Raw genomic sequence first — 17218 nt, 5'->3', positions numbered from 1 at the left:
GACGAGGGACGAGCAGGACAAGGACCCAGACTATAGTAATAACCCTTCGGAGTTAGGTTAGCGGTCTGGTGCCACAGTCACTGGTGTTCCCTTTGCGTGATAATTATCCAAACCCTCATAAACATCATTAAAATGCCTGTGGCCGCGAGGTCTGCTCCTCAGCATTGACTCTCACCAGAGAGAGACAGAAAATGTGTCCACAGCCCCAGGACCTGATCCAACACCGGTTGACATCAATGGGACTAGTCTTCCATTGACTTCAATGGGCTGTGGATCAGGCTTCAGCTGCGCACCCATCTCTCTTAGGAAAGGATTTGTAGTGTATGTTTCATTGAGAGATTTAAAATCTTGCTGGCTCAAACTGATACATCCTAGCTCTGCACTGGAGAAAGCTCCTGCACCCCCATTCAGACTGATGACCCTCTCCTGCTTTCCTTGTGTAATTAATGTATGCCCCACTTCCCCGCCCACCAAGAAGCTGCAAAGGCCTAAGGTAAACAGGACACTAAGGTGAAGAGCAAACAACATAACTCGAAAGCACATGTGTGCATGTTCTCTCTCTGAGGGTCAGGACTGGAGTGGTGTTTTGGAGCCAGCATACCTGGCTTTCCTAAGTACCATGGCTCACCTTCAGGATGCACGTGGTGCTGTTCACACATATGGGACAGGTATCCAGGAGCAAAAGGAGAACATATTTAGGGGCTATCACTAGGAGCAATGGGATGCAGCTGAAGGCATTTCCTGACAGCGAGATCTATTTCACAATGGAAGACTCTCCCCAAGGGAAGTGGAGGAAGCCCCCTTTAGTGGGGCATGTGCTACCTCAATGCACAGGGAGGCATTTCCCGTCGGTCCACATCTCCCAATCTCCTTCTTCCATCAGCGTCACTGAAATTCTTCTCCTCCACCTCTCTTTCAGCACCTCAATAACAGAGCAGAAGCAATTCCCAAGCCAGAAGAAACTCCCCAAGTGCCAAAGAGCTGAGTGATTGGGAGCAATGGGGTGGGGGTAAACGCTCTGACTTCATGGGAGCTACGGGAGGAGTGGGCTGGGGTCCCAGCTGAAGAAGAAAAGGTCGGGCACCACCTGGCCATACGACAGTATTGCTAACTCAGGATGAAAACTTGACCGAAGCACATAGAAGCTCACTTTTATACATGGGTGCAAACTAGAATATTTCATACGTTTTATATTGTTCTATTATTTTGTATATAATTGTAACAGGACTTTGAATTTTGTGTATTTTGAAAAGAAAACTCTTTTGCTAACCAGTTTGTCGTGCCCTGAAGATGTTGACTCTGAGAATTGAAAAGTTTGTTTGCAACCTGTAGGGGATACACTGAGGGGCGTGCCAGACCTCGGCAGACAGAAGTAACTTTAGCTACAAGAAAGGGTTTTGGGGGACTAGAAAGAGGCAGCTGAAGAGAAAGTTCTGCATTGCAATGCATAGTCCTAACTCACAAGAGATTTATTAGGGTTGATGTTGCACTTTGTCACAATAAAGTAGATCTGGTCTTATCTGTGGTTTGTACGAGTGGAAAGTTCTTAGCATGGTTTGACCCCTGGATGAATAATGATCTTTCACACAAGCTGAGTCAATCAGCCACCATTGGCAGAAGGAAAGGGGGCTAGTCATAATCCCGGCCACTCATGCACAGCCCTGAAAATATACAGCACTTTTTTTCAGAAATCCCAGAATGACTTCAGGCCAAGACGTGGAAAATATTTTCACTGTGTTCCCCCACCCTCCTCCTGTTGCCGCCGTGCTGCCCTGCCAGGGGCACCGTTCCCCGTGTTCAGTGTGACACGCACACACCCCCACAATCCAATATCACACACACACCTGATCTACTGACTGGTGTACGCAACACCTCACATGCACTCACACACACGATCCAATATCACACACACCCTGGATCTAATGACTGATACACACACACATCCCGGATCTAATCTCTCTAATCTCTCTCACACACACACTCACACCCCAGTTCCAATATGACACACATACTCCCCAGATCTAATCTCTAATCTCTCTCTGTCTCTCACACACACACACACCCCAGATCTGACATCCCCCCAATCTAATATCGCACACACTCATGCCCCAGAGCTAATATGACTGACCCACACACCCGATCGCATATGACTCTTTCACACACACACACCCCAAATCCAATGAGACATACACTGTTATCTGATATCAAAACCCCCCGCACCCTGACCTAATATCCCACACACACACCCCGCAGATCTAATATCGCACACACCCACACACTGCAGATCTGATATCACACACACACACCACAGATCTGATATCACACACACACACCCACACACACCCCAGAGCTAATATCGCACATGCACTGAGGTTTTACGATCACAGTTCAGGGTCCCAGGAGAACCGGGGAATTATTCACACTCATTCTAGCGCTGGGTCCCTGAGTGGGTTCAGCCAAGGTGCCCCTCTCTCTCAAAGGGAGATGCCACCCTCCTCCCTGCCCACGGGTTATTGGCTGGGATGTCTGGCTTCTCAGAGCCATCCGCTGTTTGCGCGTGCATCGCGAGACACACTGGCTGCAGAAGAATGGGAAGCAGGGCGGTCTGACAGTCATGGCTAGTGCAAACTGCACAGCTGCCCAACATCAATCGTGCAAAGTGTGGGCACGCTACCCATGGATCATGGAGACTGCAGAGCACTGGCCTCCCCAACGACAGCTGCTGCTCATGCCAAGTGCTGACTGTGTCAATTGCAGAAGCATGCCAGCTTCTGACACACCCCAGAGCTGTGACTCCTGCTGGCCACTGAAAATCACAGGTATGCCAACCGCAGAGCATGCCAGCCACTGACCAGGGTAACTACAGAGCCAGTGATCATGCCAAGCACTGGGTCGTACCAAGTACTGTGCTAAAGTTCATGCCCAGCGCAGAGCAAAATGTCTCCAGAACATGCCAGCTCCTGGACATGAAAATGAGGGTTGTGCCATCCCTGGACTATGCCAACCATGCAGCTGCCAGCTACTGCTTATGCAACTACCGGTCATGCCAACTGCAGAGCATGCCAGGCCCTGAAAACCAGGGAGCCTCCTGAACACACCAACCACAGAACTGCCAGCTATTGCTTATGCAACCACCATTCATGCCAATCACAGAGCATGCCCAGCCATGGCACATCATGCCAGGCTTTGAGAGTGTCAACCCAAGACACCTCCAGCCAGAGCTGATAATGATGCCAAAGCACTGAGCTGGCCAGTCACCTCAGGGCAGGATGCAGAGATAAAGTTTCTTGACACCTTAAATGACTGCTTCTTGGAGCAGCTAGTCCTGGAATCCACAAGAGGAGGGGCAACTTTTGATTAAGTCCTCAATGAAGCACAGGATCAGGTCCAAGAGGTGAATATAGCTGGACCACTTGGTAATAGTGACCATAATATAATTAAATTTAACATCCCTGTGGCGGGAAAAACACCACAGTGGCCCAATGCTGTAGCATTTAATTTCAGAAAGGGGGACTACAGAAAAATAAGGAAACAAAATTGTCAGACACATAGATGAACATAATTTGTTGGGGAAGAGTCAACATGGTTTTTGTAAAGGGAAATCATGCCTCACCAATCTACTAGAATTTTTTGTGGGGGGTCAACAAGCATGTGGACAAGGGGGAATCCAGTTGATATAGTGGATTTAGATTTTCAGAAAGCCTTTGACAAGGTCCCTCACCAAAGGCTCTTAAGCATAGTAAGTAGTCATGGGATAAGAGGGAAGGTTCTCTCACGGATTAAAGATTAAAAGATAGGAAACAAAGGGTAGGAACAAATGGTCCATTTTCAGAATGGAGAGAGGTAAATAGTGGTGTCCCCCAGGGGTCTGTACTGGGACCAGTCCTATTCAACATATTCATAAATGATCTGGAAAAACGGGTAAACAGTGAGGTGGCAAAATTTGCAGATGATACGAAACTACTCAAGATAGTTAAGTCCAAAGCAGACTGTGAAGAACTACAAAAGGATCTCTCAAAACTGTGTGATTGGGCAATAAAATGGCAGGTGAAATTCAATGTTGATAAATGCAAAGTAATGCACATTGGAAAACATCATCCCACCTATACATATAAAGTGATGGGGTCTAAATTAGTTGTTAGCACTCAAGAAAGAGATCTGGAGTCATTGTGGAGAGTTCTCTGAAAACATCCACTCAATGGGCAGTGGCGTCAAAAAAGTGAACAGAATGTTGGGAATCATTAAGAAAGGGAGAGATATTAGGACAGAAAATATCATGTTGCCTCTATATAAATCCAGTGTACTCCCACACCTTGAATAGTGCATGCTGATTTGGTCGTCCCATCTCAAAAAAGATACATTGGAATTGGAAAAGGTTCAGAAAAGGACAACAAAAATGATTAGGGGTCTGGAACGGCTGCCATGTGAGGAGAGAGTAATAAGATTGAGACTTTCAGCTTGGAAAAGAGACGACTAAGGGGGGATATGATAGAGGTCTATAAAATCATGACTGGTGTGGAGAAAGTAAATAAGGAAGTGTTATTCACTCCTTCTCATAACACAAGAACTAGGGGGCCATTAAATAAATGAATAGGCAGCAGGTTTAAAACAAACAAAAGGAAGTATTTTTTTCACACAACACACAGTCAACCTGTGGAACTCTTTGCCAGAGGATGTTGTGAAGGACAAGATGGGTTCAAAAAAGAACTAGATAAATTTGTAGAGGACAGGTCCATCAATGGCAATTAGCCAGGATGGACAGGAATGGTGTCCCGAGCCTCTGTTTGCCAGAAGCTGGGAATGGACGACAGGGGATGGATCACTTGATGATTCCCTGTTCTGTTCATTCCCTCTGGGGCACCTGGCTTTGGCCACTGTCAGAAGACAGGATACTGGGCTAGATGGACCTTTGGTCTGACCCAGTATGGCTGTTCTTATGTTCAGTCAAGCCCTCACCACCCTTCCCAGGCCAAAGGAGCTGTCTCTTCTGGGGACCAGGGCAAGGAATCCCTGTGTCTGGAATGCCTGTGTCTACCAGTGCAGATCCTAGAGCAGATCCTACAGCACAGATCCTAGAACTCCTCCTCCATGATGGAAGAGGAGCTCTAGGATCTGTTTTCTCTAGGGGCTGGGAGGGGAGGCAGAAAAGCAGATGGATGGAGGACCCCAGTCCTGGTGGGGGTGGAGAGAGCAGAGTTGTGGGACCTCAGGTCCTGGTACTGCAGGGAGAGGGAGCCCAAGGCTGGAGAGCTGAAAGGCAAGGAGGACCCTGACGCAGGGGGGTAAGGGCTGGGGGTAGCATTGGAGGACCCCACCCAGTGCTGGGAGAGGGAAGAAAGGGCAGTGGAAGGGAGAGGTGGGGTACTGGGGGGATACCAGTGCTGGGCGACAGGCAAGGGACGATGGAGACTACTGGCTGGCACTCACCTGTGCTAGGGGTGAGGGGCGCCCCTGCGCTGGTAGAGGGTCCTTCCGGAAAGGGAAAAGGTCCATCGGAGGCGGAAGGGCAGGGTCAGGGTCAGCCTGCCCTGGCACTAGTGCTTGGGGGGCACTAGGACCCTGCGGCAGCAGGCAACTCTGGGAACTGGGCAGAGAGGAGCCAGCTGGGGAGGGCTCGCTCCTTGCTGCTGCCATAGAGACTGAGCCGAACCCGAACCCGGGGGGTGGGTGCGGGGTGCAGGCCTGACCCCTGCTGCTGGCGCCAGGCCTCCTGCTAGTCCCCTGGGCTGCCCTGCCCCCCCCCCATGTCTTCCTGAAGCGCCGGGCCCCACAAAGCGTGGGAACTGGCACGGTTGCCCCAGTCTGCCCTATGGATGGGACAGCTCTGGATGGATCTATCCTCCATGAACTTATCTAGTTCTTTTTTGAACCCTTCTACAGTCTTGGCCTTCACAACATCCTCTGGCAAGGAGTTCCCCAGGTTGACTGTGCAGCTGTGTGAACAATTCTTAGACCATGGTCCTCCAGTAAACAGACCCAAAGAGCTTGACGTAGAGGGAGATTAAAAACAGCACTTGGTGCATCCCCAAGTTACATTAGAGGAGATCACTTATTTATTGAGCAGCATCTGTACAGTTGAGAGAGGAAAGGGGATCTGTGCTCCAGAGTTTACAATCCGGGGCCCTATCCTGCAAAGCTTATAGACACAAATCATTTTATGCAGGTGAGTTGGTCCTATTGAACTCAACAGATGTTACTTCCATGCATACGTTTTTGCAGGATCAGTGCATTTCAAACACAAGCTACATTGGATGGCTACATGAATATCCCAAAAGCCCTACCACTGTTTCTGTTAGGATTGTCTCTATTAAAAGTGTCACCAGTTTAACTAAAGATATGCTGTTAAACTGATTTAGTGAAACCCATGTGGACGCTATTGAATGGATTTAAACCAATTCAAATTCGAGCCAGGTTTAAACTCTAACCCCCTTAGTTTAAAGTCTAACCACCTTAATTTAAACAATCTTTAAATTAAATTCAAATCACCTTAATTTAAATCACTTCAATTAAAGGAACCAGGTTCGAAACCAGTTTAAGAGGGTTCACACAGGGATTTGCACTGGTTCAACGAAATCGATTTAAAAGCAGATATGCATTAAAACTGCTCCAAGGTCTAACTCAGTCAAGACTTCCCATTCCTTTTTCCTCCTGGCACTGGGGGCGAAGGTGTGGGGAAGGGGGCTACAGCACTGGGGCGGGATCGCAGATGTTTCACACGTGGCTCGGGAGTTTGCTACGCTCCTTGAGTTCTATGTGGCCGGAGGTTTCCAGTTTGCCCCATGGCAGTCTTGCTGCCCGGGCGCCCCGATGCCAGGACAGGTGACCGGCTCAGGGCAGGATGGAGCTGCGGGATCAGCTAGCTTCGCATTCCTGCTGCGGGTCTAGTTCTCAGTTGCTCCGTGGAGTGAGCCAGGCTCCAGCGGGGGGCGGGTGGGCGGCGGCAGCTGGACCCATGGCTCACACCGGGAGGGGGGACTGGCACGGCGGGAAGGGGGCGACTCGGGGCTGGAGCATGCCAAAGGGGTGCATGGCCAGACCCCCTCCCCCAGGCAGGGCTGGGCCCGGCGGGGTGAAGCCCCTCGCTGCCCCGGGGGGAGGCGCGCAGCTTCTCCAGGCGCAATGCGCCCCGCGGAGCGCACGGGAGTGGCCAGCCGGGGGTTCTCTCGGCTCCCCGCCGGGCGGGCTGCCGGGGTGCCCGGCCCCCGGGGAGGGAGGCAGCTCTGCAAAGTTTGCAGCCGGCCTGGCCGGAGCTCGCCGCCCCCGCCGGGCCCTTTGCACACGAGTCCCCGGCGCTTCACACGGGCCGCGGCCGGGGCCAGATAAAGAGGCAGCTGCGAGCCCGGGGGGGTGGCTGGAGCAGGGGGACCCTCGCGGAGAGCCAGAGCCGAGCGCGCCCCGGCAGGTGAGGATGGCGCAAGGGGACGGGGAGGAGAAGCGGCACCTGTTGGAGGAGCCCGGAGCCAGGTGAGAGGCGATTTCTCCCCCTTCAGTTACCCCCTCCATGGGGCAATCGTGTAACCCCCCCTCCCTTCTGAGCCTCCTCCCAGTAACAAACCCCAGTCCCGCTTTCCTTCCCCCATAGCACCCTCCCCCTACTCTGTCCCCTGTGTCTCCCCCATCTCTTGCAGGGGATCCCAGTGCTTCCCCCAGCCCAGCTCTGCAGCTCCCCAAGCTGGCCTGTCTCCCCCCTGCACTGTGGGACCCCAGGGAGAGAGCCCAGCCTGGCTGCAGCCTCCTCTCCCCCATTCCAGGCTGCCAGGCCCAGCTCCCCAAAGGTATTTAGGTGCCCAGCTCCCATCAGTGCCAATGGGCATTATGTACTTACCTAGGTTTGAGGATCTGGGTTCCAGGGCACCTGCTTCTGACTGAACAGGTTCCCTGGCTCTGGTGTCTCTCTGCCCGGTGTGTCTCTGCCCTTCTGGGGGGCGAGGGTGTCTCTGGCACAGAAGGGCTCCCCAGTAATTTAGTCTGGGGGACCAAACCAATCCACTGTCTCCATCTGCTGCCCTTATTGGGAGGAACTTGGAAATGGGGGCTACAGCTGGAATAACTGTGGTTCCTTTAGTGTTAAGGGGGGGGAAAAGGAGGGCTTGCCTGGCAGGGAATGAGTGACGGGTGGAAGAAGGAAGGGGTAGGGAACCTCCTGCTTTAGAGCTTCCAGTCCTTCCTGGATGGAGGGGAGTTTTCAAGCAGGGGAGACTAGCTAGACTTGGCCCAGGGCTTTCATGAGTGACTGTTGATTTTTAGGGTGCCCAGAATGAGATGCCACCAAGGGGTCTGGCTTTCAGAGGGTGAGTGCTCCAGCACTATCTGAGAATTGGGCGTCTCAAGGTGGGCACCCAAAAATCCCTAGCTTCTCTTGAAAACCCTGGGGCACATTTCCTTTGGGGGGTGGGAAGGGAAGGGCCTTGGGCACAAAGGGGCATCATTTTAATTTCAATTGGAAATCTCCTTCCCCCTTTCAGACCCTCTCCCCGAGTTTCTCAGCCAGCAGTTCCCAAGAGTGGTCAGTAACGGTGACTCTCTGTCATTCAGGTCCTATCTGAGCATCTCCGAGAAGAACTTTCATAATTCCATGCTCAAGTACATTCCAGACACGTCCTCCATCGAGCTGGGCCTCCCGGGGAACCAGCATTGTCATTCCAACTGGGCTGCTGGCAGCCACTACGATTCCGAAAAGCAGCGGGCTCGAAGGAAACTCTACATCGCATCTGTGATCTGCCTGGTCTTCATGACGGGAGAAGTCATAGGTAAGACGCCAAAGTAGCCTATGTTGTATGGCTTCCTTGGCTGGTAAGAGCCAAGATGCTGGAACAGCTAGATTGGACAAGAGATTTTTCTCCACCTCCTCCCTAAACTGTTATGTGTGGCTATTAAACAGCTGCCACGGTCTGCCCTAGAAGTAGTTTCATTGTTCAAACAGCTAATCCCAAAAATATAATTGTGTATCTGGGTAAGGGCTTCGTCCCGCAAGGTGGGCACTTGGTAGGATCAAACCTTAGGGCCCTGATCTTAAGCCCATTGAAACTGGTGGCAAAAACTGCCATAGGGGCCCTGGGTTAAAGTGGCAGACACAATGAAAACCCAGATGAGTATTTTGCAGCAGGCTCCGGTTATAACCAGGAGCCCCTCTGGTCTCAGGAGCCCGCCATCACATGGACTCTGATCTTTCTTCAGGGTTTCCTCGGCACTGGTCGCGTGCCCTGTCTGTGACGGGCATAGGGGCAGCATTGATGCTCCTGGGGGCTTCCATCCTTTCACTGACTCATTCTTTCTCCTCCACGACTTCAGGGGGATACCTGTCCCACAGCCTGGCCATCATGACAGACGCAGCCCACCTGCTGACGGACTTCGCCAGCATGATGATCAGCCTGTTTTCCCTGTGGATGGCCTCGCGGCCGGCTACCAAAACAATGAACTTTGGCTGGCACCGAGCAGGTAACTTGCTGAGTGTATTCCCCTGCAGGGCAAGATATGAAGCCCAGGTGCTCAATGGAAGAACAACGCTGGGTGTGGTGACATCTAATAATGCTCCTTTCTGCTGCTGGGTTTATCTGAAAGGAAGGGAGTTTCCTTGGTGTGGGGTTTGCAAAGGCTCTTGAATGGAGAGGGGAGGGAGGGACACTTGCAGAGCAGTGGGGGATGGGGAAGATGTCCAGATCCCACACAAGTCCCATCTGGCCAGTGCAGGCTAAGAACTGGGATCCAACAGACCCAACCCTGCAGAGCACACACCTGAATGCACAGAATGCACAGGGGGGATCACAGAAATCTGGGTGCAAGCTGTTTGCTAACCCAACTCCCCCGAGCCGGTGAGCCTTGTGATTGTCCCTTTTTACTGCCCCTGCGGATCCACCTTTCCAGGATCGTTGGCACCTCTGGCTCTAAGATCATTAGTTACCCCTGTGGGACCCTACCCCAGCAAACACCCATGCTGAGCCACTGGGCCCTTCTGGCAGCAAGTACTTCCCCATCACGTTGGGTCCAGTCGTAACCAGCCCCGTGGCACTCCTGCTGGAATGGGATGTTCCCCTTTCCTTGTTCTGACCTGGTATTTGGGTACAGTAATTCCCTCCCTCCTTTAAGGGCCACCCCTATTAACTTCCATCTGAGGACAACCCGAGAGTTAGCTCATCACTTAGTTGCAGTTCTAACCAGGGGAACAGCTTTGCTGAAGCCAAGGAGAGCCTTCTGCGAAATGCAGCAGCTGAAAGCCCACATGCTGGGTAGATTTATTTCAGCCCACTATCTGTCCAAGGGCGGGGAAACCGCCAACTGCCTTTGCTCTCTACATTCTTACAGAGGCTCTTTAGTGCTGCAGTTGTTAAAGGTCTGTTAGCATTCCCATTGCCAGTCTCCCTTTGTCTGTCTCTTCCATCTGGCATTTGTGAGGTACCCAGTCCCCTTCTCCGCTCTCCATTCCCGGCCATCTCCACGGTGTTTTTCTGCTGTCGTCATCTTGACGTCATTAATTTTTTCCTAACTTTGAGCTAGTGCTGTGGAAAGTGCCGGACCACCAGCCTTGCAGACTGAGGCCTGGTCTGTAAATAGATGTTTACAGGCTATCCTATCATATCATATATCAAATAGGCTATCATGATTTCAGTGCGGGGAGGTGGCATTTAACTGAAATAGTTACATCTGTACCGCTCCGAGCACACACGTAGCTCTCTTGGGGTAAAGGTCCATTAGACCCTGTCTAAACTCAAAGGTTGTATTGCTTTACCCATCCTGGGATAGTTAAAATGGTATCCGCTTAGTATGGATGCGGTTTTACCCGTATAAAGGTGCTTATCTAATAAATAGCTCATTTCCATATGGGAAGGTATAACTGCATCCACACCAGCAGCTGTACCAGAGTAACTAGGTTTAAAAAATTACACTTCGGAGTGAAATAAACTGGTACAAAATCTGTGTAGATCAGACCTTGTTCTGGTATAGCTTATGCCCCTTCCCTTACAGGTATAAATGATACAGGGGTACGCACCTTTATACCAGCGTCACTGCATCCACACTAGACGGGGTTGTGTAGCTTTAACTAGACTGGCAGAGTACAGAGGTGCAACTTGTGCCCAGAGAGCTGAATTCAGAGAGGACACGTCAGCTATGTTTCAGAGGGGGGCAGAAGGGGAGGGTAAAGTGGTGTGATTGACGAGCCGAGGGGCTGGAGGAAAGGTGTGGATCAGAAGCAACTAACAATGAGGGGGTGACTTAGAATTGTTAAACATAATTAGGACTAGTCCACCTGGGGAAATTGACCAGTATAGCTAGAGTGGAAGAATCGTTATTCTGCTAGAGCTATGCCAGAATATTTCCCCATGTAAACCAGCCTTTAGGGGTCAATTCTGCACACCCCCGTCCCAGCTCCAGCCCCTATATGCTGCTCCGGTGCTGTATATGGACCATAAAGGAGTTGCAATTTCCCCTGGTGCAGGAGCTGCATAAGGCCAACGGAAGTGGCTCACCACAGACCCCACTCTCAGTCCCTGGCGCTGGGGGAATCTGGGATTCTGTGCAGCCCTGGGGAGGCAGCCGTGAAGCCAAGAAGTCCCTGCATGAGGCTCCGTGGCCGCTGTCCCACAGGGTGGCGAGTGCTGGGTGTCTGGAGGAGGATTTGCTGTGTGTTTCTTGCTCTCTAACCCTGCGTGTGCCGGGCTGTCTCTGCAGAGATCCTGGGGGCTCTGGTCTCAGTGCTGTCGATCTGGGTGGTGACCGGAGTCTTGGTTTATCTGGCCGTGGAGCGTCTGCTCTCAAACAACTATGAGATCGAAGGGGACGCCATGCTCATCACCTCCGCCTGTGCCGTGGTGGTGAATATCATGTACGTCCGGCCGAGTCACTGGCTCTTAGCTCCTCTGAGAACACTCCAATGCGATGGGGCGGGAAGGGTCATTCATTGCTGGTCAAATTGCAAAGGTTAATCCCTCACGCTGGAATGTTTCTTCTGGCCAATCCGAAAGGCCTGCCCGTCCAAACAGGCGATTAATCCGGGGATTAGCGGTCTCCCGAGGCCCGATCCTGCTCCCGTTGGAAGCCCCTGAGAGTCTGGCCGTTGATTTCCACTGGGAGCAGGGGCAGGGCCTTGGTTGGTAGAATGCCAGCAGGGATTTTGCAAGTGAGTTTGGAAGTGGCTGTGAAGGGCTCTGTGCTCCTCTCCCCTCCTTCCCACCCGCCCTGCTCCCTGGAGCTAGTGTCCGCTGCATGCGGCTTGCACTAGAATCCAGGGCACCAAGGGGGCTGCGGGGTTCTCAGCTGTCTCCTCGGCCTCTGCTGGGAACTACCAGACTGGGGTTCTGTTGACCCAAGCAGTGGGGCATAGGATTGAGGATCTGAGCCTCCCTCTGTGTCAGGGTTCCAGGCCCTCTGTTACTGAGCCAGAGTGACGCAGGCCAGAGGGTCCGTGGTTAGCGCCGTACGTTGCAGTCCGGGTCGGAAGCTGGCAGCGAGAGCAGGGTGGAACCTCGCGCTGCACCCTGCACGGGGAGATGGAGGGGAGGTGGCTTTGCCCCTCTGCAGGCAGGGCTTGTCTCGACTGGTGCAGAAGGCATGGGAGGAGGCCGTGGGCTGAGGTGCCACGCTCAGTGACCTTGCTGCTCCGTCTTTCCCTGCAGAATGGGAGTCGCTCTTCACCAGTCAGGTCATGGGCACAGCCACCACGGCCATAGCCACCGTGGGCACAGCAAGCAGGGGAACACCAGCGTCCAGGCCGCCTTTATCCATGTGGTCGGGGACCTGCTGCAGAGCGTTGGCGTCCTGGTAGCTGCATACATCATATATTTCAAGGTACGGGCTCTGTTGCTAAGAGTGTCTGGGCGCAGAGGGCTGGAAACTCCCCACTGCGCGATGTACGAGGGATCTTTCATTTGTTGTGGCATGGAAGCTGGAGCATGAAGCGTGCTGTCCTAGGTGGAGGAAGGAAGAGGTGTGGTCTGAGCACAGGCCGCAGGTGTGGTCCGAGCACAGGACTGGGAGCCAGGAACTCTTGCGTTTTTATCTTTGCTCGGCTGGTAATTCCTTCTCTGTCCTTGAGAAAGTCACTTAACCTCTCTGCCTTAGTTTCCCCGAATGCCTTGCCCAAGGACACAGAGGAAGTTAGTGGCAGAACACAGATTATATATGAAATTTTTTTTTTCAATTGCATTTCACTTACTTCACCCACCACAGAAATGCAGCCACCTCTGGAATGGCATGCAGCAGCTGCCTAGCAGCATTGCACAACCATGTAGGATAGAAAGTAAGGAATTATGTGTGAACTTGAAACTTCAGGGGAATGCAGGGATGCAGCTATCCAAGTTGGAACTTAGTGGAGACACTGATGCCTCAGCTCTGTGCTATATGATCCTTATTGTCCACACATGGTCAGGATCTCTGCTTCTCTTCTCATCAGCAAGGAAGCAGGAGGTCCGGTGATGCTACGCTAGGGCATTGGGGTCCACACTCAGGCCAGGTCTATACTGAAAATTTTTGTCCGCATAGTAATGTCGCTAAGGGATGTGATTTTATTTGCAACATTACTACGCTGCTCAGAGTTTCACATGTACAATTATGCTGCCAAAAAAATGCTTGTGTCAGGATCTCTTATGCACTTTTTTTGACACTATAAATTGCTTCTACACTAGAATCATAGAAGATCAGGGTTGGAAGGGACCTCAGGAGGTCATCTAGTCCAACCCCCTGCTCAAAGCAGGACCAATCCCCAACTAAATCATCCCAGCCAGGGCTTTGTCAAGCCTGATCTTAAAAACTTCTAAGGAAGGAGATTCCACCACCTCCCTAGCTAACCCATTCCAGTGTTTCACCAGCCTCCTAGTGAAAAAGTTTTTCCTCATATCCAACCTAAACCGCCCCCACTGCAACTTGAGACCATTGCTCCTTGTTCTGTCATCTGGTACCATTGAGAACAGTCTAGATCCCTCCTCTTTGGAACCCCCTTGCAGGTAGTTGAAAGCAGCTATCAAATCCCCCCTCATTCCTCTCTTCTGCAGACTAAATAATCCTAGTTCCCTCTCCTCATAAGTCATGTGCTCCAGCCCCCTAATCATTTTTGTTGCCCTCTGCTGGACACTTTCCTATACCAGCAAACCTTTACTCAGAGGAAATAGTGCAGCATTTTGAATTATTGGCACCTGGATGTTCCCTGGAGGCCTCCCATCCAAGCAGTGACCAGGCTGCACCTCTGCTTAGCTTGTGATCTGTTCAGCTGTCACAACACACAGTACAATTGCAGATGAAAAATGGAATTTTCGTTTGGCATGAAGCTGAGTAGCTCAGGAAGGAAACCACTGAGCATTGTGTAATGAGATTACGCGGAGTCTGAGGGCCATTGTTTGAGTATGAGGCATTTGTGAGCTTTACATTAAATATGCTGAGTAACTGCTTTCCTCCTCCCACCAGCCAGAGTACAAATACGTAGACCCCATCTGTACCTTCCTGTTCTCAATCCTGGTCCTTGGAACCACACTCACCATCCTCCGGGATGTCGTCCTTGTTCTGATGGAAGGTAAGGAGCTCCACAGAGCAGGGTAGTTAATCCGGTCCCGCCCCTGTGGTATGTTCTCCTGTGGGTTACAGGGTACCTCCCTTTCCTGCTGATGTGGGGCTCTGACCCTGTGTGCTTCTTGCTGTCTTGAAGGTACCCCAAAAGGGGTGGACTTCAACAACGTGAAGGAGATCTTGCTGTCCATCAATGGTGTGAAAGCCCTTCACAGCCTCCACATCTGGGCCCTGACTGTCTCGCACCCAGTGCTGTCAGTCCATATAGCTATCAGTAAGTATCTACCCTGCCTGCCCATTAGAGAGACAAGGTGGGGGAGGGAATATTTTTTACTGGACCAACTCCTGCTGGTGAAAGAGACGAGCCTTCGAGCTGACACAGACCTGAAGAAGAGCTGGAAAGCTCGTCTCTTTCACCAGCAGGAGTTGGTCCACTAAAAGATGCCACTTCAACCATTTGTCTGTCTAACATCCTGGGACCAACCCAGCCACAAGCAACACGGCACACATTTAGGACCTGGTAGAAGTGCTCCCGTCGCTCCGGTGGCATTGGATCGGACCCTGGGGGTAGAGCAGCATGCTCCAAGAAGATGCGCTTTGGAGGCGTCAAGCGCTCTTGGCAGAAAAGCTGTTGGACGTGGAGGATCATGGGAGATTCCTCAATGCTGCACCAGCTTTGCCTGGTTTTGCATCCAGCTCAGAGCTCTGCTTAGGTTCACCCAGAAGCTCATGATCCTTTAGTACAAAATTGGGGCCCTTTTTTTTTTTTTTTTTTTGGTGGCTTTGCACAAGTTTCCATCCCAAGAGACCTTTGTGGTTTGGGTGGGTTTTGCATAGGTCTCGCTTAGATAAGAGAATGTGATTCCCTGCACCCCCCAGATTATACAGTTTAAGACCCTGATCCTGCAAACTGATTGGCCTAGGCAGTCCCGACTGGACTCCAGATAGTGACTGTGTCCTGAAAAAAATCACTTTTAGCTTTCTTTATTTTTATTTAAAGCCAGAAGGGACCATGGTGGTCCTCTCCTCTGACCCCCTGTATGATGCAGCAGCTAGCCTTTCACCCAGCGATTCCTGTCACTTGTGACTGGGCTGGAGCACTGTTATCTGTTGGCGAGACGATAGATCTATCTGGGTCTATGGATGTAGTGCACCCTGGAGGCTCAAAGGCCAAGTTTTTACCCCATAGAATCATAGAATATCAGGGTTGGAAGGGACCCCTGAAGGTCATCTAGTCCAACCCCCTGCTCGAAGCAGGACCAATTCCCAGTTAAATCATCCCAGCCAGGGCTTTATCAAGCCTGACCTTAAAAACCTCTAAGGAAGGAGATTCTACCACCTCCCTAGGTAACGCATTCCAGTGTTTCACCACCCTCTTAGTGAAAAAGTTTTTCCTAATATCCAATCTAAACCTCCCCCACTGCAACTTGAGACCATTACTCCTCGTTCTGTCATCTGCTACCATTGAGAACAGTGTAGATCCATCCTCTTTGGAACCCCCTCTCAGGTAGTTGAAAGCAGCTATCAAATCCCCCCTCATTCTTCTCTTCTGCAGACTAAACAATCCCAGCTCCCTCAGCCTCTCCTCATAAGTCATGTGTTCTAGACCCCTAATCATTTTTGTTGCCCTTCGCTGGACTCTCTCCAATTTATCCACATCCTTCTTGTAGTGTGGGGCCCAAAACTGGACACAGTACTCCAGATGAGGCCTCACCAATGTCGAATAGAGGGGAACGATCACGTCCCTCGATCTGCTCGCTATGCCCCTACTTATACTTATACCCCACCACGTGACCTCTCCAGCTTCCATGCTTGTGTTGGTTCCAGATGAAAACACCGACGCACAGACAATCTTGAAGGAGGCTAGTTCCCAACTGCAAGGGGCGTTCAACTTCCACACCACCACCATCCAGATCGAGAACTACTCTGAGGACATGAGAGACTGCCGGGAGTGCCAGAGCCCCTCCGACTGAGCGCCTCTCTGCACGGGGCGGGGGAATCAGTGACCGACTGTGGACCAACAGTCCTGGAAACGCTGCGACCTCAGAGCTCCTTTGCCGCCTCCCCGAACAAGGACGCGCTGTGGTCAAGTGGCCGTTCGGAGGCAGCAGGGTGCCAGTCCCTGGGGCATTGGGATGAGGTGATATGACCGTGTTCTCCCCTGCGCTGTGTTTGAGAGACAGTGACATTTTCTTTTCTTTGCTTTTCTTTTTATTTCACTTTCATCCCATCCCAAACAGGGAGCATCACTTTTAATATTCTGAAAATAAAGCAGATCAAACGATTCTGTCCCTCTGGCTTCATGCTCTGTGTGAGAGAGCCGTGTACTCTTCAGCGTGCTCTCGTCTGCTTGGTTTGCCATAGGAGCAGCGGGAACGTCTAGTCTGATCCAGGGGCGCCATTTCACATTTTGGGGGCGGTGCAACATAGGCACCTGAGAACTCAGGTTTTTTGCCGCTAATAACTTAGAAATTAGCTGACGGGAACACTGTATCTAATTTCTATATAAAGAAAGAAAAACATATATATACAAACACCACCTAAAGCCATATTTTAAGTGTATATATAAGTTTAGAACAATCAGGAGATAATACAGCAAGATATTCCCAATCCCAAGCCTTCAGGTATCAGTTTTGGAGCCTTAACGTAGATAACAGAAACACACGTGTATACTTTGTACACTCTCTTTAGTAGAGATAAATAAAATCTGCTTACTTTCTGTAAC

The 17218-nt window shown here is 51.3% G+C and overlaps 1 protein-coding gene across 1 annotated transcript; it reads left to right on the top strand.

Annotated features, from left to right (window-relative positions):
* The first annotated feature begins 5955 nt into the window (after window positions 1-5955).
* On the top strand, window positions 5956-16606 carry SLC30A2 (solute carrier family 30 member 2). Its single transcript, XM_077838154.1, is given in 10 exon segments — window positions 5956-5966; window positions 7076-7344; window positions 7347-7464; window positions 8536-8750; window positions 9292-9438; window positions 11668-11821; window positions 12612-12783; window positions 14395-14500; window positions 14633-14767; window positions 16321-16606. Coding segments are annotated over 10 exon segments (1473 nt in total). The 3' UTR covers window positions 16467-16606.
* The last annotated feature ends 612 nt before the right edge of the window (window positions 16607-17218 follow it).

The sequence above is a fragment of the Eretmochelys imbricata genome, chromosome 19 (genome assembly GCF_965152235.1).
Source record: "Eretmochelys imbricata isolate rEreImb1 chromosome 19, rEreImb1.hap1, whole genome shotgun sequence".
In the NCBI taxonomy this organism is placed as follows: domain Eukaryota; kingdom Metazoa; phylum Chordata; order Testudines; family Cheloniidae; genus Eretmochelys; species Eretmochelys imbricata.
This window is presented reverse-complemented; position numbering and strand designations above follow the sequence as displayed.